This window comes from Peromyscus leucopus, chromosome X (genome assembly GCF_004664715.2).
Source record: "Peromyscus leucopus breed LL Stock chromosome X, UCI_PerLeu_2.1, whole genome shotgun sequence".
Classification (NCBI taxonomy): domain Eukaryota; kingdom Metazoa; phylum Chordata; class Mammalia; order Rodentia; family Cricetidae; genus Peromyscus; species Peromyscus leucopus.
In genome coordinates, this window is record NC_051083.1 from 136,144,915 (window position 1) to 136,172,853 (window position 27,939).

At 50.9% G+C, this 27,939-nt stretch overlaps 1 protein-coding gene across 6 annotated transcripts; it reads right to left on the reverse strand.

Annotated features, from left to right (window-relative positions):
* Positions 1–1,075: 1,075 nt before the first annotated feature.
* On the reverse strand, positions 1,076–27,607 carry L1cam (L1 cell adhesion molecule). Of its 6 annotated transcripts, XM_028888514.2 has the most exons (29): positions 27,470–27,606; positions 16,926–17,118; positions 14,027–14,041; positions 13,004–13,109; positions 12,573–12,772; positions 11,366–11,488; positions 11,092–11,262; positions 10,417–10,528; positions 10,109–10,293; positions 9,825–9,956; positions 9,543–9,686; positions 8,828–8,939; positions 8,552–8,718; positions 8,289–8,445; positions 7,955–8,079; positions 7,682–7,792; positions 7,257–7,454; positions 6,941–7,011; positions 6,542–6,764; positions 5,293–5,408; positions 4,893–5,094; positions 4,680–4,802; positions 4,421–4,594; positions 4,156–4,275; positions 3,875–4,036; positions 3,376–3,513; positions 2,982–3,054; positions 2,874–2,885; positions 1,076–2,528 (listed from the first exon to the last, which is right to left on the reverse strand). In XM_028888514.2, the coding sequence occupies exons 2-29, from the start codon at positions 16,999–17,001 to the stop codon at positions 2,297–2,299; spliced, it is 3,780 nt and encodes a 1,259-aa protein (XP_028744347.1). In that variant the 5' UTR covers positions 17,002–17,118; positions 27,470–27,606; the 3' UTR covers positions 1,076–2,296. The 6 variants fall into 6 exon arrangements, with proteins under 6 accessions (XP_028744347.1, XP_028744349.1, XP_037055233.1 ...); XM_028888516.2 differs by lacking the exon at positions 14,027–14,041; XM_037199338.1 differs by lacking the exon at positions 3,376–3,513.
* Between the last annotated feature and the right edge of the window lie 332 nt (positions 27,608–27,939).

Here is a 27,939-nt window from a genome sequence, read left to right on the forward strand (position 1 = left end):
TCTTTTGCTCAAGCTTCCCTCAATGTGACTGTCAGTCGACTTTCTGGTCCCTGCAGGATGTAGCACTCTCAGCTCCAGCACCATGTCTGCCTGCACACCGCCATGATCCTCATCATGATGACAATGGACTGAACCTCTGAAACTATAAGCTGCCACCCAAATTAAATGTTTTCTTTTCTTCTTTTTCTTTTTTTTCCTTTTGGTTCTTTCTAGACAGGGTTTCCCTGTAGCCCCGGCTGTCCTAGAACTCACTCTGTAGACCAGGCTGGCCTCAAACTCACAGAGATCCGCCTGCCTCTGCCTCCCGAGTGCTGGGATTAAAGGCGTGCGCCACAACTGCCTGGCTAAATGTTTTCTTGACAAGAGTTGCTGTGCTCATGGCGTCTCCTCACAGCAATAGAAACCCTAACTAAGACATCTACCAATGCTCTAATAACCAGTACTGGGGAAAAAGTGAATGCCTGTAATCCCAACACTCAGGAGGTAAAGTCAAGATCAGGAATTCAAGGGCAGCCTTGTTACATAGTGAGTTCCAGGCCAGTCTGCACTAAATAAAATCCTGTGTGTTGGAGATGAGCTTTTTGTTAGCTCTCCATTGGTTTAGGTGGCTGGACACTCCAAGGATGGGATGACTACACCAGGTACAACATGCTTGTTTGCCTGAACCCCAGCTTCCAAGTGGACATTTGCCAGTAGCTTTATTGTCCTATTGGGTAAGAAAGAGGCTCCCAGGTATGGGCCAGGAGGTTGAAGACTTCAAGACCCTCAGCTACACTCTGCCCCAGTGTTTACCTCCTTTAAGAATGGGGTAGTCCTAACAATTAGAGATAAAACTTGATATCAAGAAGACATCAGCAGAAAGGGGGGCCTAAGGCTCACAGTGTAACAGTAACGCCCAAGGGGGCAGATAACAAGGCCTGGCAGTGGGGTAGAATGCACAAACTCTGGGAAAAATAGGGAAGGACAGAGCTGAGCACAGACCTCAGGGCATCCCCTGCCCAGGGATGGAGCTTTCACAGCATGGGACAGGTATAGGGGAGTAAGTGGTCACTCAATAAAATGATGAAAGAGCTTCTTCATTTCCAGGTTTTTATTTGCCTGCTATAATTCTGATATTATGTACATATATATATATACTTTTGTTTTTTGTAGAGGGCTCATCAACAGACCAAGCAAAGGCATACAGGGAGGCCACAGCTGCTGGGCAGGAGCACAGCAGTGCTGGGAGAACCAATCTTTGCTTTTCCCCCCTTTTTTGTCTGCTTTTATTTTTCCTGGAGTGGGATCATCAAAGCTAACTGCTATAAAACAGAGAAACCACCTAGAGACTCAGACATCTGCCTACACACTAGCGGCATATGGGGAAAGGGCAAGGGCACAAACTTTCAAAGTCACGGTGTATTTACATTCCCAACGCTGGGGACAGGGGAAGGGGCTGAGGACAAGAACTGGGGGCAGGCAGGGCTGCGAAGGGGTCCTGGGGTATGGTGGTGGCAGGAAGAAAAAAGCCCAGCCAGTTCCAGTAGGAAGAGGTGTGCCTATCTCTGGCAGTGACAGAGGCCACTTTGATGTTGTCTGGTGGGTACTGAAGGCAGTGTGTGTGTGTGTGTGTGTGTGTGTGTGTGTGTGTGTGTGTGTGTGTCCTGAAAGGTGGAACAGCAATGGGAGGAGGGTGTAAACCCAATGTGCTAAGGTGGGGGAGGGACTCTGCACTTTCCAGATGGCCTCTTCTATGCAGGTGGCCATCCTGATTGGAGCAAAAATGGCAAAGAAAAGAGAGCAGATGGTGGAGACAGAGTTCTGTCCCAGTCAGGCTAGCCAGGGAGTGGCTGGAGAAAGAAGAGGTGCCAATCTAGTCCTGAGGAGACCCCACCATGCCTGTTCCCAGTCAGAGAGTGAGAAGGACAGCATCTCAGAGATGCTTCAAAGGACACACTTTTGTCCTCTCCCCCAAACTGTGGCCTCTCTGCCTAAATGGGTTGGCAAGGCAGCACCTGAAGATCCCTGATATGGGAGTGAACTGCCCCAAGCTGGGGCAAAGCAGCGTATGCCCAGGAAAGGGTGCAGCTGGGTTTTGGCAATAAAGAGGGTAGTGGGTGATAAGGAGACTCGAAGCCACACTTCCTCTCCTCTGCTCCAGTCAAGTCTTCCATGGGCTGTAGAAAGAGGAAGGGGCCTCGATCCCAAGGTCAGCAGGTCAGTGGCATGGTACATTGGCCAGGTATCTTGGCCCCTGGGCTCTCCTGCACCTCTGGCCCCGGGCCCAGCTTGGCCTGCCTCACCTGGCTGGACCTCACTATTCTAGGGATACTGCAGGGTTGATAGGAGAGGTGGCCCCAGAGCTGTCATTGCCTCCTGCTGCCTCCTTCTCTTTCTTGCCACTGTACTGGCCAATGAAGGAACCATCCTCATTGAACTGGACATCCACACTGCCCCCATAATCAGCCAGGCTGTCATCACTGCCTAGGGGTTTGATGTCTCCATTGAGAGATGGCTGGCTACTGCCAAAGGCCTTCTCTTCATTGTCACTGCAGGGATAGAGGGTGGGGTGTAAGCAGACGTGTTGCAGGGCTCTGACAGGAGACCCCAGCACCCTGTAGGTTCTTGCCCTCTTTTATTTGCCTGACCCTGCAGGAAATTCTGAGACTCATCTTGACACACTTCTGGGAAATCGGGCTGTATGTATGATGCCACAGGGCTTGTGCCTACTCCTGGGGCTTCTCTTGAGGTTAAAGGCAGCCAGGAGGGTGACAGGCAGCCCAACAAGTAGGATCTTAGCATGAGAATAGCTAGGCAAATACCCAAAAGGGTAAAAATGGGGGCCCCTCCCAGTCCCTGGGCTCTAACTGGCCATCCCCACTGTCCCACCTTACCTCTCCAGGGACCTGAAGTCACCCCGAAGCACAGAAAAGAGAGAGGGGTTGGGTAAGAAGCAAAGGTCAAGCAGAGCTGGGCCAACCCCTGCTCCTTCCCCTGCTTACCTGTACTCGCCAAAGGTCTCGTCTTTCATGGGCCGTGCCTCAGAATCCACCTGAGTGTCCTCCTTGTCTTTCACTACAGACATAACAGGAGTCAACTTCTCCTGCCCACACTCCCAGTTTCTGGGTCCCTTTGTGGTGAGAGCCCCCAGCACTGTCTTGACAGCACTTAGAAGCCTTCAGAGTGACCTACCCAACCCATGTGGGTCCAGCTGCCACTGGCATAGGCCTCTGTGGCCCCAGCCTGGGAAGAGGCAGCCTTGGCCTCTGGCCTGGACCCCACCTCTATGACTATGCTTGTCCTGCCACTCCCAAGCTTGGGCCCTTGGGGCAAGGTGGTTTTTCTCTATCCTCAGCTGTAGCACCCTACCCAGGCCTGTACATTTCCCAGAGTTACCTGAGTACTTGCCGCCCTTGCTGCGCTTGATGAAGCAGAAGATGAGCAGGATGAGGAGCAAGAGAATGATAGCACTGACAAAAGCGATGAACCAGCCCTCAGAGGCGAAGCTACCTGTAGTAGAAACTCGCACGGGGCCTGAAGGCACAGTGTGGGAAGGAGACAAAGCCCAGACCCTGGAATGAGCTATGCCGCCAAGGGCATACTACATTCCTAAGCCTGAGCAGCAGACTCTGAGTTAGGGTCTGGTGCTCAAGACTCACTTGAAGCTATAGGGGGCCCTCTGGGGCCAGAAGGTGCCACAGTAGCAGATCAGAAGGAGACAGGGAAGAGAACCCTCTGTAGATGGTGTAGGGAAAGGCACGCTGGCCAAAGCACACCCAGGTTTGGGGGAGGTAAGAGCTGTGCAATGGGTCATGGCTGCTAAGGGCTGCATGCAACAAACCCAGCAGTGGTGCCCAAGGCTTCTTGGCATTAGATGGTGGCCCCAGTGCCTCACCAGTGCCATTAGTCTTCACAGCCAGATGGTGCAGGACCACCTTTTCCTTCATTAGGTGGATCTCATACTTGGTGTCAGGCTGTAGATCCCACTGTGTGTAGGAGCTCTGATTGTAACTTACATACTGAGGCTGAGGTTGGCGATCAGGGCTCACTTTTCCTTCTGCAAAGATCAGATGATCAGATAGAGTGGCAGGGGGACTTAGTTGGAAGATTGGGGACACCTTGAGGTCAGGAACAGAGCCTTGGCTCCCTGCCCCAGGGATATCTCTCTACACTCACCTGGCAAGGCTTTGAACCAGATGTGGAACCTGAAATTGCACTGGCCCTCCCGAGGGACCCAGGAGACCACACTGTAGTTTTCACCTGCTGTGGCTGAGATGTTGCCAAAATCTGGCTTTCCTGGAGAATGTAGGAGCAAAGGGGGACCACAAGGCCCTTCAAAGCCCCACTCTCCTGAGCTTAGCCTCCCAGTCAACCTCCTCCCTGGGTCAAGCACAGGGAAACCCTCAAGACTAACATCCCGCAAACCCTTGTTCCAGCTCACCAAACAGTGCCATGGTGCCTCCTTCACGCACAATGGCCTCACCAGGGCCCTGTTGGGTGGTGGCCTGAAGCTGGAAGCGGTACTGCAGATCGGGGCTAAGGTTGGTGAGATTATGAGTCCGGAGCTCTGGGTCCGAAAGGTTGAAGAACAACTGCTCCTTGCTTTCCCCATCCACTGTGGAAAGAAGCAAGGGGCTGTCTTACCAGCTCAAGAGCCTTTCTGAGTCTCGTAGCCTCCACACCAGGTACAGTGCACGTACAGGGGTGATAAGAGAGCAGGTAGCCAGTGAGCACTCCATTGTGGCTGAGTGGTGGCTGCCAGTGCAGTAGCAGGCTAGTGTCCGACTGGCACTCCAGGTGTAATGCCTCAGGGTGGCCGGGCACTGTGGAAGCACAGAAGGGTAGCAGGTTCTCACCTGAGTCCAAGGAGAAGGGGCAGGGGATGTAGGTATAGGGTGAGGTGTCAGACTCACCTCCCTCTGGGGTGCTGAAGGTCCATTCACTTGCAGGTCCCAAGCCCCGCCCATTAAAGGCCTGCACCTCCACATGATAAGAGCTGTAAGGACGCAAGCCACTGAGGATGGCACTGGTGGTGTTGGCAGGTACCACCATGTGGCTTTTGTGGACATGCCTCTTGCTGTACTTTCTTTGACTGCCTTTCCACCAGTATGTTACCTGTACAGATGGCCAACAGACCTCATAAGGACAGAAGTCATCAACCAGAACCTCCAACACATGATCCTCACCACTCTTGTCCTAGACCCTTTTCCCCCAACCCAAGAACTTTCAGGAGAGCTGCTCACAGATGACAGACTCCCCACCCTCAATCCTATCATATCCCTCTTTAGCTTTCCCCATATCCTGAGTCCTTACATTATATCCCCTGAGGTGGCCCTTAACCTGGGCCAAGTCCACAGGCCTCCACCTGACCAGCACAGTGCTTGAGTTGAAGATTGTGATGTCTTCCAGCTCAGGGCTCACCTGGGGGTCTGAAAACAGCCAGTTATTTCGAGAGACACAGGCCCTCACCTGAGCCAGCAGGCCAGATACCTTCTCACAGGAAAGTGGGCTGCATGCTACACAAGGGACTATTCAGTGAGGAATGGAGCTCTTCAAGAAGAAAGCAGCAACTTACACAGAGAAATCACACAAAAAAAACCTAAGTGGGTGCTCAGAATTACTGTTTAGTGATGCTCCAGACTCAAGGAAACCCACAAGGCATGGGAACTTGATCTGGTAACTAGCTCTTAGCTGATATGCTGGGACTGAAGTGAGTTGCATTCTTTTATATTTTGGAATATTTGCATATACATAAGGAGATGTTGTGAAGGTAGGTTCTAAGTCTAAATCCACAAGGTTTCTCTCTGTAGTTAGGGCTGTCTTGGAACTTACTATGTATCCCAGAGTATCATCTAATTCCTGCCTCAGCTTCTGAAATTCTGGAATGATACTTTTAACTTTACACAAACACACACACACACACACACACACACACACACACACACACACACACACACTTGAGACAGTCTCCTGGAGCCCAGGCTGGCCTCAAATTCTATATGTAGCTAAGGATTACAGGTATGCACCTCTATGCTTGCTTTATATGGTGTTGGGGATCCAATCCAGCCTCCATGTATGCTAGGCAAGCACTCTACCAAATGAACTGCATCCCAGCTGTATATATACCACACTATTTTTAGCAAGCCTGTGTTCTCACTGATCCAACACAAAAAATCAATTGTGGAATTTCCCCCTTAGGGTGCCATATTTCAGCTCCAATCTCAGAGTTGGGATTTTCTGATGAGGGATGCTCGGCCTATACCAAATATTCCCTGGACCAGAGAGAGGAAGTGCTGTCAAAGACAGTGCTGGTTCACTGAGCTGCAATAGTGGCTGCTATTTCTGCTAATGGCATAAATGCAGCAATTTGAGCTGTGCAGAATTTTATAACATTGCAATGGCTTTGGGAATGTATGCCCTTGCTGGTAGGAATTATACACTGAAGCATTGAGAGGTGGGAGCTGGCAATGGCAAGGGGGGAGTGAAATACACATGTGCACAAGCTGACATGCATGAGGATTCTGGCCACCACAATGCGGGCCAGGCCCACTCTAGTACTCACAGTCTTCCCCTGAGTAGCCAATGGTGACCTGGGGCTCAGGGCCCTTGCCCTGGTTGTTCACTGCCTGGACTTTGATCTCATAAGGCACAAAGGTGGAAGTGTTAGACACCACCAGGAAGGAGTCGCTCACAGTCTGTTCCTTCCAGGTCTCCTGCTTGCCCTGTGGGCGCCACTGCACACGGTACTGAATCTGGGGAGCATTCCAATCCATCCACCAGAGGGGCTGGAGAAGGCCAGCAGAAAAGAAGTCCATTGGCCAAGAGCTCCCAACTTCTGTGCCTTGTCCTCCAGGCCAGATATTCCCCAGGCATTGGCTTCCTCTTTAGCATAGTCAAGGGACAGCAAAGAGCTGGGTCCTGGCTTCATGTCCATAATGTAAATCAGGGTAGGGACCCTCACCTTCCATGTGATGACCATATTGTTGGTCTCATTCCCTTCCCCTTTCACATCCACAGGGTTCTTCTCTGGGGCTGGAAAGTAATGTGTTAACCTATCAGTGCTGCGGCAAGGACAAGGAACAAACGGTCCACTCTGGCCCCTGAAGCAATAAGACAGCAGCCCCAAGGGTGCAGCACAACCCTCCCTGTTGCCCCTGGAAGTCTGGAAGAAGAGGGCATGGGCACAGCACCTCTCTAGGCCTTCCCGCACAGAACCTGGAGCCCAGTGACTGGTACCCCTTCCAGGTCATCTGGAAGAGGGTGCTTCCTTGGCTTACCTGCTTCAGGTGTGACCACAGTCTCAGAGACAGGGCTGGGTTCCCCAGGGCCGTATTTGTTGATGGCAGTGACCCGAAAGGTGTAGTGGACATAGGGGGACAGCTTGAGGGTGGTAGAGGTTTGATTTCCTGGCACTTTGCCCAGACTGTACCATTTCTCAGGAGCCATTTCTTTGTCCTCAAATTCAATGTCATACTCTGCCAAGAAACAAATCCACAGTGGGGTAATGAGCATCTAATGTAGCTTAGTGAGGAGGGGAAGAGGGAGGTAGGTGCTGTAAAGGAACACAAAGTCCCTGGGAAACAAGCAGATGCCTCAGTGAGGCAGGCCATCCTATGGCTATGGTTCTGGAAGAGAGGAGGGTCCCAGAAAGAGGGAGAGTTGTCAGGGAGAATTCAGGGGATACCACACTCAGGTCTCTTACTCTCAATGGGAGAGTTGTGGTCTTCAGCGGGGCTCCAAGATAAGTGCACCTGGCTCTGCTTCAGCAGGTGGCGGTCAGATAGCTCCAGGTGAGGCACTGGCCCAGGGCTCCCTGAGGGCCATAGAAGGTGGATTTTCATTGAGGATTCTCTGGTCTCCTCAAGAACCATCCACATGCCCCTACCCCCAACTCAGAATGTCCAGCAACAGGAGCCTGGCTATGGTAGGCCAGAAGGTAGGTACCCTTTGTACCTAACACTGTGTTAGGACTTACCCACCACTAAGAGCTGTGCCCTGCTCTCTACCTCGTCCAGTTCAGTGCTGACCACACAGCTATAGTTTCCCTGGTCACTGTAGTCCAGGCTCTGGATGACCAGTTGCCCATCTTCTATGAAATACCTGCAGAGGGGGCACACATGCCCCTTGGCTAGTGGCAGATGCACCACTTTTCCTGTCATTCCTGACCCTTTTCCTGTCCCACCATGTCCCACCATGTTCTCCCTCTGAGCAGGAGTGCCTCCTGCCTGGACAAGGCCAGGAGGTCTGACTCCCAGTTTTTCTCATTCTGCTCCCTTCTACCTAGCCCAGTTTGGGGCTGGGGCCCTCACTTGTCACTGTCCCCACGTTCCTGGAGGTCTCTCCCATCTCCACGCCAAGTGATGCTGGCCTGCAAAGAGGGGTCAAAGGAGGCCTGACACGTGAACGTCACCCTTGCACCTTTCTTCTCAATCGCACTTCTGGGCCCCTGTGTGATCTGGGTTGCTTCTGAGGGGAACAAAAGTGAGGGGAGGTCACTTTGATGTTTTCCACAGACTTTGTTTTGACCTTACCTCTCAGGAGGTCAAACAGTCATGTGTGGGCATCATCTAACCTTTAACCTGAAGGTTAGCTAAAATGGTCACATTGTTCTGGTCATTGGCAGCCTGGCAGAAATAGCGTCCAGTGTCATTGGCCTGGAGGTCTCTAATACCCAGGGTTCCATTGGCATAGGGGAAAAACCGTTCGTCCTGAAGCACTGTGGTTCCTTCCTCATCCAGCCTAGAACAAGCAGAGGGCCTGTCTTGAACTAACCAGCCTGGCCTCCATGCCCTCCTGGGATCCTTAGATGAGAAGATGGCTTAGAGGCCTCTATAGGATGGGTACTCACCATTGGACACTGGGAACAGGGGCTCCAAAGGCCTTGCACAGCAGGTAAGCAGTGCTGCCCTCAACTGCCATGTATGTCTGATTGTCTTTCGTTAGGATCCTGGCTGGCAGCTCTAGGAGAAGAATAGTCTCAGGAGACAGGGTAGGTCTAGAGGTCCCAAGTATGGGAGAAGTCAGTGACTCCCCAGATGGCACACACAGACCCTTGGGAGCCATACTCATTGGCTTCCCCATTCCAGGCTGTCCCTCTCAACCTTGGATACATGGTCTCTTTATCCTTGCATGCACTCCAGCCACTAGGATTCTATCAATTATTGGAGACTCATAGAGAAGTCAGTGTCTTGTCCAAAGCATCCCTAATCAACCCACAATCTCTCTGAGTCTCTGTGACAGAAGTCATCAGACTATCCTGGGTTACATCTTGTCCAGGGTACATCTCTGCTCAGACATGATGACAAGACCCTGCCCATACTACAACTCCCACTCCCAATTATTGTGAGGATGGAGGAGAAATGGGGCAAAGGCCTTATCAAGGGGCAAGGCAGGCCCAAGAAGCGATGGCCTCACCAGTTGCTAGCTGAGTAGTTTTGGTGGACTGAAGGGACAGACTGGGAGCTATGAGACAAAGATAGGCAGGTGGGTGGGAGGGAAGAAGGGACAGAGGGAGGAAAGGCAGGCAGAAGACAGGCTATACAGCCTGCTGGCACTGCACTCACGGACAACATAGATGTAGGCATTGGCTAGCAGGAGCCCGTGCTGGTTGCGGGCCTCACACTGGGTCACCATTGTGTCACTTGGTTGCACGTTACTCAGGATCAGAGACCCCTGCTCAATCCGGTACTTCTGGTCCTTGTTCACCTCTATATGCAACAGGCAGGGCCCACAGGCCCAGGTCAGAACGTTGAGCTGTGCTGAGACCCCCTGTCACCCTCCTCTTCCTCCCCTTGATGTTTTCCTGTACTCCCCACACACCCGACCACTGCTGAGACCCTGCTTACTCTCCATAGACATTCCGTTGATACTCCAGGTGACCTCTGGCTGGGGCCTGCCCTGGACTTGGCAGTCTAGGCGGGCAGTCTCTCCTGGCCCATACAAATGGCTCTGGGGCTTCTGCAGCCAGTATGGGGCAGCTGAGTGAAAGGAGAGAGCCGCCTGAGCCTGAAGCCTGCTCTGGCTCTAAGTGCAGGCTCTGCCCTCTCCTGTGACAGTGGACATTGCAGGCCATCTGAAAGCCATGCTGAGGAGCCTGTGGTGGCTGGGAAAGGGTGTACCAGGCCCGTACCTTCCACAGTGACATAGTAGGCATGTCGTGCACTGCCCAGTGGGTTCTCAGCAAGGCAGGTATACTCGCCATCATCCTCCTCACCCACATTGAGTAGCTGTAGGGTCTTGTTGTGGTTTTGGTAGATAACACGATGTGCTGGCATAGGGTCACTAGGGTGCAGCCACTTGATGGTGGGTGTAGGGCTGCCCAGGGTCACAGTGCCAAAGGAGAAGAGAAGGGAAAGACAACAAAGCCACTCAGTCCTGAGGCCTAAGCTTGCTGGGGCCACCCAGCCCCAGCCCTCCGCCCTAGAAGCCCACACTCACAATCCCTCAGCAATGCACTCCAGAATCAATGGTTGTCCCTGCAAGGCTACTAGGTGGCTGCTGGAGTTTGTGGGGAACAGCAGGCGTGGCTTCCGGTCAATCATGCTGTTGGCTAACAGGAGAAAGGGAGTGAGTCACCAGACTTGGAGAACTCGGACATCTCAGCGGGCCCCTAGGCCTTTGTTTGCTCCTATGTTAAAAAGAATGGCTGCAATATGGCTCAGTGGTAAAAAGTTTGCCTAATGTTCAAGAGGCCCTAGGTTCCAGAAAAAAAAAGGGGGATGCCCGATGGGTGTGGTGGCCATACCTGTAATATCAACATCATTCATGAATTTGAGGCAGAAGGAATCATGAGTTGAAGGCCGGCTTGGGCCATAGAGTGAAACTATTTTTTTAAAGTGTGTCTTAGCAGCATATGGTAACACATGACTGCAATCCCAGCACCTGGGAAGCAGAAGCAGGCAGATTTCCATGAGGCCATTCTGATCAACATAGCAAGTCCCAGGCCAGCATGTCCATCCCTGCCTTCACCACCTAAAAAGGGGGTCTCAGTGCATAAAGTTGAGAGCCATGCTGCCTTTGATGATATTTGGGGTTGTGTGACCCTTTTCTTGGGGGCCAGGCTGGAAGTCAAGAAAATAGTGGGATAGGGTTGTCAAAGCTTCTGGGACTCACTGGGCTTGACCCGGAGGTCAATAGGTTCCTTCTGAATGATGGTCCGGGTCCCAGGGAAGTGGGCATTGCAGATGTAGTCTGAGTGATTGTCTGAGGTAAGCACATTGGCAAAATACAGGTCTCCATTCTGGCCCATGGACACCCGCTCATCTTGTTTGATGTGCAAAATCTCTGCAGAAGAAGGGACAAGGACATAAGAGGTGAGAATCTGTCAGAGAAGACTCCCCAGCCCCCAGCCCCCAAGTCCCAGGCAGCAGCTCCTTCTGGCACGCACTGCTGTTCATCCAGTAGATCCTAAGTGGGGCTGCACTGGGTGGAGGGTTGCAAGGCAGCACTACTGACTCCCCTTCCTCCACTTCCACAGGTTTTACAGTCTCCTTCGGCCACTTGGGGGCACCTAGAAAGGACAGAGGCTGGCACTCTCATCCTTGTCAAAAAAGTTGAAGACAGGAATAAGGAGGAGGGAGAACTGTCTTGGTGATTCACAGGGTGTGAAAGGGCCAAGTGGAAGTTCACATAAAGGGAAGCAAAAATTCTGGATGCCTCTGGGGCTCACAGTGGAGATGGGAACCCCACGACAAAGAGATGGTGAGCAGGAGGCCAAGTGGCCAAGAAGGGTTAATCCACAATTCTCAGCTCTCTCACCCATCCTGAGAAAGGACAAGAATGGTAGGGGAGGCTGAGGTGCAGCAGTGGGGGAGGGGAGCTGTGGAGGGATGCGGGAGTCACAGACCCTTCCATCATCTTGACACGGGAAACCATGGCAACGGTTCCCAAGGTAACTGAAGGGGCAGGGAAGAGAGAGGAAAGTGCTCAGGAGGCAGAAAGCTCAGGGAGGATGGAATGTAGAGAGAAAACCCCAGGGAAAGGGCGACACAGATAAAGACAGAGCCCTAGAGCAGGAATCAGGAACGAGAGGGATGGAGAAGCCGAGTTAGAGATGCAGTGGAACAGAAGGAGTGGATGGCAGCAGAGACCAAAGTGGGAAAGCCAAGGGAAGATGAATGGCAGAGATGGAGAGAGATGAGCTAAGAAGTGGAAGGGGAACCTAGGCAGAAACAACAGCCACAAATGCCAAGCCAAGGAGTGACTCAGACAAAGACAGGCGGACAGAAGGTCAAACACAACCCTGAGGCAGCCACACACCCATTCAACCAGTCCACAGCCCCCAGTTCACCAGAATCAATCACAAGGTAGGCACTGAGAAAGACTGAGAGAAGGGAGGGGCAGTGAGGTGACTAAAAGTTCAGTGGAAAAAGAGAGGGTGAGAAGATGGAGTAGACGACTAGAGAAAGGAGGAAGGGGCAATAGGAACAGCTGGGGTAGGAACAGTGAGGGCTATCAGGGACCAGGAACTTCAATCACCACACAACCAGCCGAGATGACAGTGGTTGCCAGCTAGGCCCCCATCCAGCCCCCAGGATCTAAGGGCCTTCCTCTCAGGTACCCCAAGCCCTCCCTGGCCCTGCAGTGCCTCGCACCCTCAGCCACAAGCTGGATCTCATGGGACATAGCAGTTCCTAGCTTATTGCTGGCATAGCAGCGATAGATGCCCTGAAACCTCTGGGCAAAGCTGTTGTTTCCTTCGATGGTGAATGAGCCAGAATAGGGTGCCTCATGCACCACCACACCCAGTTCTTCCTTGGGTTTGAAGTGGATGCCATCTTTCGTCCAGCGGAACCTGTGGGCAGAGCATGGATGAGAAGTCCTGGCACCCAAAACATGCTGCAGTAGGATAGGGCTGAAGGTTCATGAAGCCAGGGAACCCCAGGGGGGTGGGGCCAGAGTGGGCAGGGACTCAGGGCTACAATCCAAATCTGAGGCTTCTAGACTTGGAAGTTAGGGAGGCCTGTGGGCTAGAGGCTGATGTCCGCAGTCAGCGACAGAGGCTCAGAGGGTGAGGGCCACTTACTCCACTTGGGGTCTGCCTCTGGCCTCACATTTGAGGCTTATGTCATCTGTTGGGAAGACAACCAGGCGCCGTGGAGACTGTTCTGTGATGACAGGTGGCTCCATCACTGGAAACAAAATAAGAAAAATGGGGAAATTTATGTCTGGTTGGTGCTATGGCCTCAATCTCTCTCATTCTGAGGATAGTAGGTCCCTTAAAACCCCATGGCCAATGAGGATATGGGGATAAGAAGAAGCTAAGAGACACAAGGAGTCAGAAATACACAGGAGGGATAAAGAAAAGATAGCAATAGAAGTTAGAGAAAGGTGAAAGAAGAGACTGAGAGACAGACAGACAGACAGATACAAAGACAGAAAGAGAAAGACAGAGAGAGAATAATCTATGACCATGTCACCCCAAATGCTCTCGGAAGCTAAGTAGGCCTGGTTAGTACTTAGATGAGGAGACAGAAAGAACAAAAAGTTGAGAGGCAGAGAGAGAGAGAGAGAGAGAGAGAGAGAGAGAAAGCAAGCATACAAGCAACTAAGGACAACTCCAGTCCAGCTGTAGTGGTGCAAATAATTAATCCCAGCACTCAGGAGGCAGAAGTAGGCAGATCTCTGAGTTTGAGGCCAGTCTGGTCTACAGAGAGAATTCCAGGACAGCTAGGGCTACACTGAGAAACCCTGTCTTTAACCTTCCCAACACACACACACATACACAAAAAAAAAAAAACAAACAAAAAAAGCAAAAAACAAAAAACCAGCAATTCCTAGTGTGAGAATGGCAGAAATTCCAGCAAAAGCAGAGACAGAGCAAAGATGCTAAACTCAGGTGAGAGAAGAAGCCAAGAGGAGCCTCTGGATTGAGTTAAGGGGCAAGGGATCTGAGCTACAAAAAGCCCCCAACCACACCCACTTACAGCACTAAAAGAAAGCTAAGTGTCCTCCAACATGCAGAACAGAGATGTGCTGGCTCAGCCCAAGGCCCCTCCTCCTCCCTGTTTGTGGCCTTTAAGCATCTGCTCCCACTCCTCCAACTTACCATGGTGTCCTTTATCTGAGAATCCAGACAGCAAGGGAGAAAAGGGAGAGAAATGCTGAAAGCAGTCTCAACAGGGCTGATGGCAGGAGGAGAAGCAAGCTGGAGCAGCCTCCCGTGGAGAAGAGAAGTGGAAGAGTTACATGGCCGGTGGGAGTAATAAGAGGGCACATGCTGGACTGAGCAATGGCAGGCCAGACTCAGGGGGCACTGGACAGAATCTCTGGATGGCACAATGTCCAAGAAGAAAGAGTCCACCAGATAGAGCCCCAGTATTTGTAGGTCCAGAACTTTTGCTTTTAGTAAAGAGTGCTCAGGCAGTGGTGGTGGTGCACACCTTTAATCCCAGCACTCCAGCACTCAGGAGGCAGAGCCAGGCGGATCTCTGTGAGTTCGAGGCCAGCCTGGTCTACAGAGCAAGTTCCAGGACAGGCACCAAAACTACACAGAGAAACCCTGTCTCGAAAAACCCACCCACCCACTCACCAACCAACCAACCAACCAACCAAACAAACAAACAAACAAGAGAGTGATATAGTCTCTGTCAAGGTTGGGTAAGTCCCACACAACTAACCTCTTCTCCCAAGATGCCTTGGAAGGTTTGGAGGCAGACAGCCTGGCAACTAGCACCCTCCCCTACTCCAGCCCACTTCCCTCCTAATCCAATTAGTGCAGCTCAGTATTTTCAATTAGGAAGGCCCAGCCTTCAGAACATGGCACCCCTCCTCCTCAAGCCCTCCCCAAAGGCCCTGCCAGCATCTGAGTCTCCATAGCCCGCAGGACCTGTGCCAACCCTCTTTCTTTCCTTCCTTTCTCCCAGGAGGCCACCAAGCGCCCTGGGGCAGAGGAACTTCCCCAACCCCAGGATTCAACCAAGCACAAGAGAGGTGGAGGGAGGGGAGAGGAGGGAACAGGAGCACTGGGTTGTCTCTGAAAGCTTTGTCTCTACAAAAGACTTCAGCTTCAGCATAAGGCTCCCAGAAGAGAAAAAGGATCTCCCTAGGAACACCACAGAGGTCTATGAGCTGGGAAGGAGCCAATTTGAGAGCAAGAGAATGACAGCAGTGACAGGATGAGGGGAATCAACTAAGTGGAAGAAACAAGAAGAGAGACAAAGGAGCTGGAGAGGCTGGGGAAGGAGAGGTGGAGGTCAGGTCTCAATAGGGAGGCAATATGGCTGCCTTCTGTGTCATATCAGAGTTAGTACCAAGGGCTGATCATTGCCCAAGGGGCCTAGAGCTGCTGTGGTCTCTAGCCTAGTTATCTGTCCTCACTGCCTCCCTTTTTTTTTCCCTAAATTCTCCCTGCCCCCACCACACAGAGACACACCCAGGCAAGAAGGACCAGCCCATGTGGCAGCAGGGAAGGCTCATATCTAGCATAAGGCCTTGGCATTTCATATTAGGAGGCAGACCTTGAAAAGCAAGTGAAAGGCAGAGAGGGAAGAAGGACCACTACATGTCTGTGAATGTGCAGAAGTTGGGGTCTGGCACATATATGGATGCCCTGGAATGTGCATGTCCTGTGTCTGCTGGTGTGTGTATTAAGGCCTTAACAGAGCACACACGCAGACTTGTCTGGTGTGCTTACATCTCAATTCACAGTGCTGTGTATACAGCCCCCATGTCTGTGTACACAACTGCTCCTTTATGTCTGTGTAGATAACACAGGTAAATCTTCACCTGTGTGTGTTTTTGTTGGCATGTCCCATTACATTCACATCTCTGTGTCTAGTTGGAACAAGTGTCTGGCTCATATTTCCAACTATACTTGTAAGTCCTTAAGCAACTCTGGTGGATAAGGAATGGGTGTAAGGACCTCTAAGTGAGTGTCTAAGGGAGTAGCCTCAATCTCTGTGCCACCAGTCTCTCTTCATTTCCTCCAAAGCTCACCTCTCTTGGCTCCTATCCCATTCTTGGCACATTCTTCCCTACCCCTGCTCCGGAGCTTGTCTCTCTTTATGTCCAGACTCAGAGACAAAGACGACAAAGTGGACAGGGATTAAAGCCATATATGGTACTCTCTGAAATGTTCTTCCCTACAGGATGACAACCACTTAGAGCAGTGTGCCCAGAACTCTTGCTAAAACTTTAGAGGAAAATCCCATCACAGTAAAAATACTCCTCATATGCAAACATACTCTACTCACCCATACACCTGTATACCTAGCCCACTACAATGAAACGTTATAGGCAAATACCTCCACATTTCCACAAACTTGAAGTCTAAATAAGTTAGAGTGACTCACAAACTTACTCGAATAGGAAATTAAAATCATATTCAGCAACAGTCATCTAGTCAGTCGAAATTATACACGCACAAATGCACAACCCAACTCAAAATCTTAGCCCCGCTCTACAGTCACACTCCATAATAGCCACACACTTACCTGTGATGACCCCCAAGCCTCACAGATACACGTTCCAGCCCTTGCCCATTGCCTCCAAATAATTACACACCAAAAAGAATCCAGAAGGCAGTTGAGTTGGGACCTGGTGTTTTCAAAGTGTCTTTCCTTGTCTCAGTTAAGAGATAAGGTTACCCAGGGCTCAAGATGGGAAAGAGATGAGATCACCCATTCTCTTGGCTGCCACATCCCTGGGGTGTGTTTGGAGAGAATGGAAGGAGAGAAGAGAGTAGGCTAGGAAGGGGTGTGCATGGTAGAGGACAGCAGGGTTATAGAAAAGAGGTCTTTTGCACTGTCTGCTGTCCGTGGTGCTAGAAGCATGCACACCCCTGTCCACGGTACTGACACGCCCCACGCTTTCTTCCTGGTCATCCCAAAGGACCTTGTGCTAAAGGAGTGAGGGATAAAAATGGGGAGAAAGTGAAGAGGCAGAAGATAAAGAAGGGCTCAGCACAGCAGTGGTAGGAGGTGCTGAAACTCCCTCCAGCTACTCACATTCGTCAGGAATCTGTATGAGCAGGCAGGGGCTGCAGAAGAGGAGAGGCCACACGTACTGCAGCACCACAACCATCTTCCTGGTAGGCAATGGCTCGGTGCGGCACAACTGGTCGGATTCCACTCACCCTCCCGCTGGAGGGAAGGGGGCTAGTAGTTGACTTACAGCGGTAGCTGCTGACAGTGGGGGGCACTGAGAGAAGGGAGGAGGGAAGGTGGAAGAGGAGAGAGGAAGAGAGTGCATGGAACAGCCATTAGTGACTAACATCTAGGCAAGGCCCAGATTTTGGCCCCATCCTCAGTCCCACCCCCCAGCTGGCAACCTTCCCCCACTTTTCCTCCTCTCCCCTCTTTACACAAGCAATTCCACCTTGGAAGGAAAAACCTGTAAGAAACCACCTCAGATGGGACTCCAGATTCCCTCTCATTCTTTCTCTTGGTCTGTGCTTTCCTGCCTGCTGCCTCTCCAGCACCAACTTGTTGCCCAGTTAACTCCCCTGTGGGTACCACAGCCATGTGTGTCTTAATATACTTGTGAACGCGTGTCCAAGGGCATGTGTGTGGATGCAGATCTGCATGTGGGGAGTATTTATGTGGCTATGCATGTGCATGCACAAGCATATGTTGTTGGTGTGTGTCTGGAGGAATCCATGTGTAGCTACTAACTTTTTGTGTGTCTGAAAGTGCCTGTGGAGGATGAATTCCCCATGACTCCTACCTAGCTCACACACATGTTTGTAAAGAACTTTGCTTGTAGTTTCATTGTTATCTTTCCAATAGCTGACTGAGCTGGCCAGTGGTGGCACACACCTTTAATCCCAGCCCTCAGGAGGCAGAGGCAGTTGGATCTCTGTGAGTTCGAGGCCAGCCTGGTCTACAAAGTGCGTTCCAGGACATCCAGGGCTACACAGAGAAACCCTGTCTCAAAAACCAATCAATGAACCAAAACAAACAAAATAATAATAAAGTCAACTCCTCATGGTAGAAAATATTATAAAGGATGATATGCATACATTATCCTATTGATGTCATTTTATATAAAACAAAACAAGAGCTGACTGATCCCTAAGAGCTATTTGCACCTACAAGCTGGAGGCTTGGGGAACAGGATAGGAGAAGAGGAAATAGGCCCAAGATAGCTGTATTTCATAGAATAGACTCAAGAAAAAGAAGAGAGGATGAGGAATGAAGCCCACTTTCAAGAACTTGGAGAGGAGAAAAAAAAAGAACTTGGATAAAGAGAAGAAACCACTACCTTGCTACTCTTCAGCCCCCAGAGGGCAATAATGGGAATTATGGCCTCCTTACTGCTACATGCTCCAGGCCAGGGTCAAGGCAGGGTCATAGAAAGCTTTGGGACATTTCTAAGACAGTGTCTCTGACATCTCTCATGTCTGGTAGTCTCAGTATCTGGTTCTTTTTTTGTTTTGTTTTGTTTTTGGTTGTTTTTGTTTTTGTTGTTGGTTTTGTTTTTTTTTTTTTTTTTGAGTGAGTCTTCAGAGTTTAACTGCTAGATGTATCCACTTCAAGACAAAGTCATTCCAAGTGTATTTCCCTAGATGCAGTGGGGCCCAGAGACTGGGAATCCAAGACAAGGATCAGGAGAGGAAAGAAACTTCAAAAAAAAAAAAAACAGGTCACTTTGACTGACATAATAAAAGGCATGAAAGAGGCAAGGGTGTTGAACAAATGAACATGAGACAAAGGAAGAGCTGGTGTTGGGTGACTGAGCTAGAGACCCTGGACCCCAATCTGGATGCCCTCAATAAATCCATCTAACCAGGATCTTATCAAAGTAGAAGGCCTCATCTAGAACACCCAAATGTAAAAAGCAAGTAAGTGGGGCTGATAAGATGGTTCTGTGAGTAAAGATGCTTGTCAGGTAAAGCCTGATAACATGAGTTTGATCCCTAGAACCCATATAGTGGAAGGAGAGAATTGATTCCAACAAACTGTTCTCTGATTTTCAAGTAAGCATCATGGCATAAACACACATAAATTAATAAACATAAAAGAAAATTTAGAACACCCAGAAGATAGGTCAAGAGTTCTGGAATGCCATGTTAAGGCATCTGAACTACATCCGGACATGCAGTAGTCACAAATCAATTTCACACACGGGGTGATCTGAGAGTAGCAGTCAGCTTGTAGCTTTGTCCTCCAAAGCTAGTGAGGTTGACAGAGCACCAGAGTGGGTTAACATGACTGTCGTGGAGGCCAAGGGAATGACTTAAATACTAGGAAGTGGAAAATGGATTATCAGTCCAAACCTGCAAGAGCTGAGCTGGGGCCCAGAATGGAAGAGAACAGTGGTTTTGTTTTACCAACGCCTCCCCCAACAAAGTCAGTGCTAGCAGAGCTAGGAAGCCCCAGGAAGCCTTAGTGTTGACTTCAAGGCCTGTAGGAAGCAGTAGGAGACTCAGATCAGAGAGCACGGGATCAAACAACAGCTTTGGGAGCTATAAGCCCTGGTCTGAGGGGTGTGTGTGTGTGTGTGTGTGTGTGTGTGTGTGTGTGTGTGTGTTGGGGCGGGGGTGGGGTGGGGGTTGGGAACTGGAGCAAGGGAAGCTCAAAGAAGGATTGTCCTGTCTGGGAGGATGCTTTGATGCTCTGTGTGTTGGACTGGTGATTTCTACCAAGCCATTTCCTCATTTTTCTTCCAAACCTACAATCCCATAATGGAGTTTGGTATACATGCAAAGTGAGAAGCAGGGGTGGGAATATTGTATTACCCTTGCACGTGTCCCATCCTGGATTCATCTTAATAACCGCACATTCAATTTATTTTTATGTCCCCTAGTATTTGTCATCTCTCTTGCCACTGTGCTGAGCACTCAGAGACAGGCAGGAAGGAGCCAGAAGATTGAGAAGCCCTTGACAGATGGGAGGGGGCTCTCCTCTCTCCTACTACTGCTGGGTCTCTGATCTCTCACCATTCTTCAGGCAATTACAGAGAGAGCTAAGGTTGTTAGCTCAGCAGGCCCTGATCCCCCATCAGCACAATGGAGGGCAAAGGGAATGGTAAGTGTTCCACAGATGGAGCTAAGGCCCAGTCTTCCAAGGGTGACAGACAGAGTGAGAAAGGGGCAGGAGGGAGCAGGAGAATCTGAGAAGCAGGGATAGGGGGCTGGGAACAGATGACAAAGACAGCTGTTAGAAGATTAGATAGCCAAAAGATACAAGAAGATGGAGAAATATAGAAACAGAGACCTGGGTAGTGAGGACAGGAAAAAAGAGGAAAAAGGAGTACAAAGGGTATCAGACAGGCGCAAAAATCACTGCTGAGAAATGGCAGAGAGAGGAGAGGGATAGGTGTGTGCACATGTGTGCAGGCCACTGCTGCCTCCCTCTGCAGCAGTCCCAGTTCCTGGCGGGTGGGGGACAGTCAAGGGCCAGGGAAGGAATGACAATGAGTCTGGGTCAGTGGAGGGGCTTCTCTGCTTAGAGGTCAAGCTGAGTGTAGGAGGAGGGCTGGGAGAGTAGAGATGCTGAGCACTGAGGCCAGAGAAACAACAAAGCACCACAGTGACAACGGTAAGTCCCTGCCCACTTGTGGCACTGGGGCAGGACAGTTGTAAGACAAGATAAATGATTCACTGTTGGCTATTGCACATGTGCCAGAGAACAGGTAGAGGTTCCAACAGAGAGGAGGGATATGAGAGAGAGAAGCCCCCAGAGGAGCTCAAGATTGCCACTGAGTGCACGCCAGTGCAGAATATGCAGCCGCCTGGCTGGGAAAGGTGCACACAAAATCATAGGCACAACAGTGTGTGTGTGTGTGTGTGTGTGTGTGTGTGTGTGTGTGTGTGTGTGTGTGTGTGTGTGTGTGTGTGTGTGTGTGTGTGTGTACCAATCATATATATCTATCACCATGTACACATACCACCATGTTGTGGAGTGTAAGACAAAGGTGAGTATGCTCCTAAGTGAAGCCAGCCCTGAATCATCCAATCCACCTTGTGACAAATCTCATGAGCAAGGAGGAGAAAGGGTGTGGCAAGCATCGGGAGGGGCAAGCCCAAGAGGTGAGGGTCAAGACCACAGGTGTACAGGGCAGGGCCCAGTAACAGCTCTTGAGGAGCCTCACCTCTGCCCTCACCTTGGCCACTCTGTGCCCTGAGTTCCATGGGGAGTCCACTTGTCTATATCACACCAAGGCATTGTCATCAGTACTGCCAGGGAGGGACCTGTGAGGTCATGGAACCTGGCTGAAACCTGGGGTCATTGCTTCAATCCGGAACACACACACACACACACACACACACACACACACACACACACACTCCAAGGATGCCCCCCCCACTCCAAGGATGCCCTGCAAATGCACTTGAAATACACACACGCCTGACCACTCTTGGACTGCCATTGCCAGTCTTTCCCAAAGGAGAAGAAACAAGAGGGTCCTTTAAAGGTGGAGCAAATAATCTGCAAGCTTCCTACTCAGTTTCTAGAGGAATAGCAGCAGGCCAGAATGGGAGCAGTACTGGAGGCTCAGTGCTCTGGGTATTATGACAGAGCCAGAATGGGTGGCAAGTCCCTGTCCCTCAGTCCTGGGAGGAAGTAGAAGATTTTTGGTACCTCGTCAATATGGACATGAGGGTATAGGTGTCACCTAAACCCTATGCACTATGTCCCTTTAAGTTCCCCCACCCCATAGGCTGTGGCTGTGGGTTTCTATGGTGATGGAGCCTGACAGCAAAGATGGGGGAAGCCTTGTTGTAGCCTTTTGGGTTATTTAGATAATACATAAAGAGGGTTGCTTGAGGGAGCCCCCACAGATACCTAGAAGCCCAGAAGTCTTAGACTCTATCCTATATCCTCCCTAAGGGGAGACTAGAGAGAGTACACCCCATCCAGCCTCAGCCTCCCTAATCCCAGCCCCCTCATCCTACCTGAGGCTCCTGTTTCCAAGGCAACTAAGATTCACCTGTTAAGACCATTCTCCTTAAATGATGGGAAGGGAGCAGATGGAGGTTAACCCTTTGTGAGGAAGGGAGGGAGGGTCATCATAATTGACTGGTCCCACCCTACATTCCCTCAACCATGATCTCTATCAGCTCCATTTTAAGTAAACTCATAACACTTAACACCTATCAGGGACTCTTCTAAGCACTTTTCTACAGACTCATTTCATCCTCATTAGCTCCATTTGACATGCAAGAAAACAGACCCAGAGCTGAACTGTGTGCAGAACTGCCATAGGTACTCAGGAATGGTGGAGTTTTAAACAGTGTAGAGGCTCCTGAAGATGTCAAAAGCTCTTCTAGCATCCTAATTTATTCCTGCTTGAATCCTAGAGAACCAGAGGCCTAGTCAAGGATGGCCTCCCAGACATTCTGTCTCATGGGGAAGGGCCTATTTGCTAGACAAATGTAAGAGGTGGAGAGTGGAGTCTTGGGAGGGTGGACATGAGGAAGTGCCATGAAAGCAACAGTATGTCTTCATGGAGCAGGCTTGACCCTCAAACAACCTACCTGTCCTCTACTTGGGTTCCCCTCAGCCTGAAGCCCCATGGAACTCATATGACACCCTTCATCCAAGTACTCCATTTAAGAGAAGGCCAACTGCTTTTCTTGTTGGACTCAAGGGCAGGCTGGGTTTCCTTATCCTCTCCTTGATAGCCAGAATCTCAGCCTGCTGTTATCTGTCTTGCAACCAAAGGCTCACAAAGGTCCCTCTCTCCAGTCAGAGCTCAGAGATAGCAATGGCTCTGTTTCTGTACTAAGGGGTGATAGAGACCAAGATCCAACCTTCCAGAGCCCTGAAGGCAGAGCTATGAAGCAACAGAAGGTATCAAGGCTCTCCTGGCCCTGGGTTTCATGGGTCAGATAGGATGAGACATACTGAGGGGCTTCAGGGGCTAGGCCAGAGGAGACAATATGGATCCATTCCTTGGGTGAGGGGCTACCAAACAAGTAGGCAATCTATGTGAGGTGGAAGAGATTGTGAGTAAATGTGAACAGAGCAACAGCCGACTTATCTCCAGTTCCAAAATGACTCCTGGAAATGGCTCAGACATTGCCAGGCCCCAGCAGACCCTTGGGGCTTCTATTCCCAAAGTGTTAAAGGGCAGAAGAGGCACAAGAAGCCTGGGAGTGGACAATGGTGCTTCTGTGCTCCCTATAGCCTGAGCATTCCTAAGGCATGAACGAAGCCATCTGGGGAAGGGCCCAAGGGAATAGCCCCTTCCACTGAGACCAAAGCCTAGCCTGGTCAGAGGCTTTGCCCGCAAACAAGAACCAGTGTTGCATCTGTCAGCCACCACCCCATCCCACCCTCCCAATGTAGGCCTTGTTAGGGCACTGAAGAGGCCCATGTAGACACAGGAGGATATGTATGTGTGCACACTATCTCTGAAGAACATACATACAAATAAACAAATGTGCACAGACAGTCAAATAGGAGCCCAGTGTAGGCAAACAAAAAATACACACATGTGACCAGATACATGAGTCTCACACATGCAAATAAAAATACTAGAACACGTACACACAGGCCCAAAGCTTCCCAGCAACCAAACTCTCCCATGCAAACCTCCACACTAGGGCTACCCTTCCCCCACCCCATTTCTCTCTGGCACTGGATGCTTTAGACTGGAGTTCTGAGGAGGGAGGGGGCTCCTAAAAAGACAGTCCTTATCCTTCAAAGGCCATCTTCAGACCAAAATTGAGACGGACTGGATCCAAAGTTCCCTATGGACAGGACAAGTGCATACATATTCTGCTGCCTTCCTGCCCCACCCAATCCCTGGTTTATGCAGCTGCCCCTGCTGGATTTAGGGGCCAGGGACTGGCACAAGCTGCTGAATGGAGACTGATTGGCCTTGCAGGAGCTTGCCACAGCTTTTCCTGGGGCCTTGGATGGGGGACAGTGGACAAAGAAAAGCTTCCAAAAGGCCAGCAGAGCAGAGCCTTCTCCTGGCCAAAGAACTCCCCGCCCTCCTCTGACTCCTCCCTCTCCCTCCAACCACAGCCTCTAGGAAGCCACAAAGACCCTGTTGATATTAGGGAAGCAAGCAGGGTGGCCACCAGATGCTCCTCTCTAACCTCCAGTTCAGAGAAGGTCATATGGGAGTGTCTAGGCCCAATTCGGGGGCATGGAGACAATTAAGGTACACTAAGGGTCACCCCTAATACTAGGACTGGCAACTCAGAGCCAAGCTCACAGCCATCAGAAGCTCCTGAGAGAGGGCAACACTTTAGGGGAAGTAGGAGGTGAAGCAAAGAAATAAAAGATCAGTAAAATGGCAATCAGATAGAGCAAGGGGAACCAACTGGAGGTTGAAGGGGAAGTGGGCAGGTGGAAGCAGGGAGGAGGGAAGACAGAGCAGAGGGGAGAAGGAGAGGGCTGCATCTCCACCCTCCATGGGCAAATGAGAAAGAAAGAGAATGGCCTAGTGAGAGGATGACAAGTGGCAGCAAGGAGCCTGGGAGAGCAGAAAAGATGACCATATTAGAGCAAGTGACAGACAGAAAGGTTACAGGGTCTAAGGGATGGAGCCACTGAGGGCCCATTCTAGTTGACCCCACACAGGGGCCCAAGCCCTGCCTTCCCCCATCATGAGAGCAGATGACAGGGCAAAGATGCTGCCAGCTTGGGACATGTCCTGGAATTCAGACCCACTCCCAGTGCCCAAACTACAGGGTACCCCCTCACTCCTTGTCCACAAAGGGAGGCCTGACAGATGTGGTTTTGGAATAACTGGCAGTGATAGGATCATTAGACTAGGTCATTCTGCAAGGTCATGTCATCCTCACAGTCCAGAGGAGCACCTAGTTGTTACCATTTTGGGTGGTACTAGGGACCATTTGCCTTGAAAGAGACCTTGAATATATCAGTAAACCACCACCCCTCACGTGATAGCCAGCAAAGCTGAAGCTCAAGTTCAGTGTGGTGGCACAGGCCTATCATCCCAGCATTCAGGAAGGCTGAGGCAGGAGGATTGCTTTGAACTTGAGATCAGCCTTAGCTACATATTGAGTACTAGATCAGCCAGAATTACAGAGTGAAATCCTGTCTCAAAAATCAGAAAGAGGCCGGGCGTTGGTGGCGCACGCCTTTAATCCCAGCACTCGGGAGGCAGAGCCAGGCAGATCTCTGTGAGTTCGAGGCCAGCCTGGGCTACCAAGTGAGCTCCAGGAAAGGCGCAAAGCTACACAGAGAAACCCTGACTCGAAAAACCAAAAAAAAAAAAAAAAAAAAAAAAAAAAAAAAATCAGAAAGAAATCAGGTGACAAAGGCAAGGATCTCTCTGAGTTTGAGGCCAGCATGGGCTACAGAGAGAGTTCCAGGACAGCCAGGGCTGTTACACAGAGAAACCCTGTCTCAAAAAACCAAACCAAACCAAACAAACAAATACCCAAAACACAAATAAAAATTTAAAAATTTACAAGAATGAAAGAGGTGAGGGCTGAAGCTCAAAATAGGTAAGGGCCTGATTGTCTCAAGTTGTTGATCTGGGCAGCAGTCAGTATGGCACGCTCATCTGTCCCTGACACCATTCCTAGTCAATCATGGTCAAGTGCTTCTCATGGAAAGTGCCTATCCTTCAGTGATAGAAGAGTACAGACTTGGGGGAGGCCAAATGGGGAGCATAGCAGGGCTCCCCTGTCTGCTGGCTTTCCTTTACATTGTCTTCCTTTTTCTCTTCAAATTATCATGGAACAAAAAGAAAAGAAAAGAAAATAGAAGAGAAGGAAAGAAAAGAAAGTAAATCTGTATTTCATAGAGACAAGGATGGTATTGGTGGCTGGTTACTTACATGTTCAGTCTGGCCCAAGCAGGCACTCAGCAGTGAGAATCTGTCTAGCAAATGGCTACCCACCCATGGTTGCTCAGTTCCTGGGCAGTCATTCTGTAAATAAACCCCATGCCTGGCTACCTTGTGCCGTGGTACTCTGCAGAAGGCTAGGGGCTGGGCACTGGAGGAGGAGCATCTTGGGAGTAGGTGGTAGCAATCCAGGAGGGCTGAGCTGTGCTGAATACTGAATGTTTCCCTTTCCTCAGATCACCAGCAATTCCTAATTTCTTTTGTTCTTCTCTGTGTATTTAAAATGTATTTCAATAAGTTGTTCCTATATATTTCAAATATACGGTAACAAGATGTATTGCTTTGGGGATCGTATGCACAAACAAATAAATACAGAATGGGAGACATTGAGATATGGCAAGGAAGCAGAGAGGTGAGGAGTTCCCAGTTGCAGCCTTAGCATCAACTCACCATGTGCTAGGTGACAGATACTTGAGGGTGACTGAAGGCTTGGTGCCTGACAGTAAGCATGTATACAGTGCTGCACAGACTACAGCAAGTGAGAGGCTAGGTTTGGCAAGTCCCACCACCTGCAGCAAGGAACCCACCAGAGGTGAGAGGCCCTGGGCAGGCCCCACCCTAGCCACCCTACTAAAGGACCGTAAAGGAGGGAAGAAAGGCTGTTGGATTTTATTCACCATAAGGGCTATGTGAGTCAGCAGAGATAACATTGGGCTGCCAGCAAACCCTACCACTGGAGTTGCACTAACCAGGATCAAGAAATCTACCTGAAAGGGGTGTCAGGCCCTCAGACAGATGGTGGTCCTGCCTCCCTGAGACAGACAGTGATGGGCAGGGGTTCTACACAGTCAGGGGCAGTGGGTTATACCTGCTGTTCTTTGCAATCCCTGTCAACCGATACCCTAAAACTCTGAACCAGACAGAAGGGAATAGGGTATGGAAAGCCCTCCCCTTCTATAATTAAACAGAGACCGTAAGATATGGCAATGGCCAAAATTGCTGCAGTCTCTACATAAAGGGTCCCAGGCAGTTTGCTTCTAGAAGTCCCTGATCCTGAGCCAATGAGGTCCTTCTTCCCTTATTCCTACCTGATGGACCCCTGGTCAACACCCATGTGTACTCAGAGGCACGTCTCTCCTAGTCTTTATTGGCTAAAGAACCTAAGGGAAGAGGTTCCCTGCTGCGCCTGAGAGGAGACTGGCTTTGCAGATCGTTTGAGAGGAATTTGGAAAGGAGCAGGTGAAGAACAAAGCCCCCTCCCCACTTTGGGGCAGCGCCCCGCCCTGTTCCCTATCCTTCCCCCACTGCTGGAGGAGCTTTGCTCAATCTCTCCCACACCATTCTAGATACTGGGGATGAGGAGCAGCCACGCCCAGAGCCACACCCCACGACGGTCGACTAGGTTAGAGGGACATTCTGCTGGGTTCACATTTCTTTCCTCACACACGCACACACCCATAGGGATATGCCAACTTCAGCCCCACCTGCCCACACAGAACCTGTCTGACCACCCGTGTGCCCCTCCCTAAGAGTGCTTTTGGGGTGCCGCCCAGTTACCCCTCACCTGTCGGGCTCTGGGACCTAGCCACTTTCCCCTATCCTACTACAGACCGCAGTGCTCAGAGTCAAGTGCCTAGTATGGGTGGGGCTCCAGTCTCCCTGCCCTCTACCAGGCCAACACGAAAGCTGCTCGTCCCTCTGCCCGAGGCAGGGCTGGGTCTGGAACACAGAATGGTCGCTGCTTTGGCCAAGGGGATAAACCAGCCCGCCTTACCTTCGCTGCTCAGGTTGCCAGCCTAGCATCTATGTACGCCGGCCTCGGACCCGACACCCAGCACCTCCGTGATGCCGCTGCCGATGCTGCTGCTGCTGCTGCTGCTGCTGCTGCTGCGGAGGCAGCGGCGGGCGGGGCGGCGTGCGTGGAGGGGAGGGTTGGGGAAGAGGAGTGCGTGGGGGGGAGGGAAGAGGAAGAGGGAGGAGGGGGAGTGAGATCACCTCCCCCGCAGCAGGCCCCGCCTCGCCACACCCTCTCTCCTTGTTTCATTGGAACCTAGCCGCAGAGCCCCGCGCGTGATAGGGACCCCTCGGGAGCCCTCTCCAGGAGCTCTGCAGTCCTGGAACCCCCAAGTCCAGAGTGACCCCAGCCTCACCATCGGGAATCCCCGCCACCCTGGAGACTTGGATTGGGAATCGTTGGCAAGAGTATTCTTGGGATCCCGCCGCTGGGCAGTGGGGAAAGGATCC

Bases quoted from the DNA above. Each gene is read 5' to 3' on its own strand.
- L1cam (XM_028888514.2), bottom strand. From the start codon at position 17,001: ATGGTTGTGGTGCTGCAGTACGTGTGGCCTCTCCTCTTCTGCAGCCCC. The intron at 5,095-5,292 runs GTAAGGACTCAG...CCATCTGTACAG, and splicing joins GCCACCTCAGGGGATATAAT to GTAACATACTGGTGGAAAGG. The intron at 3,514-3,874 runs GTGAGGCACTGG...CTGTGCCTTCAG, and splicing joins TGTGAAGACTAATGGCACTG to GCCCCGTGCGAGTTTCTACT.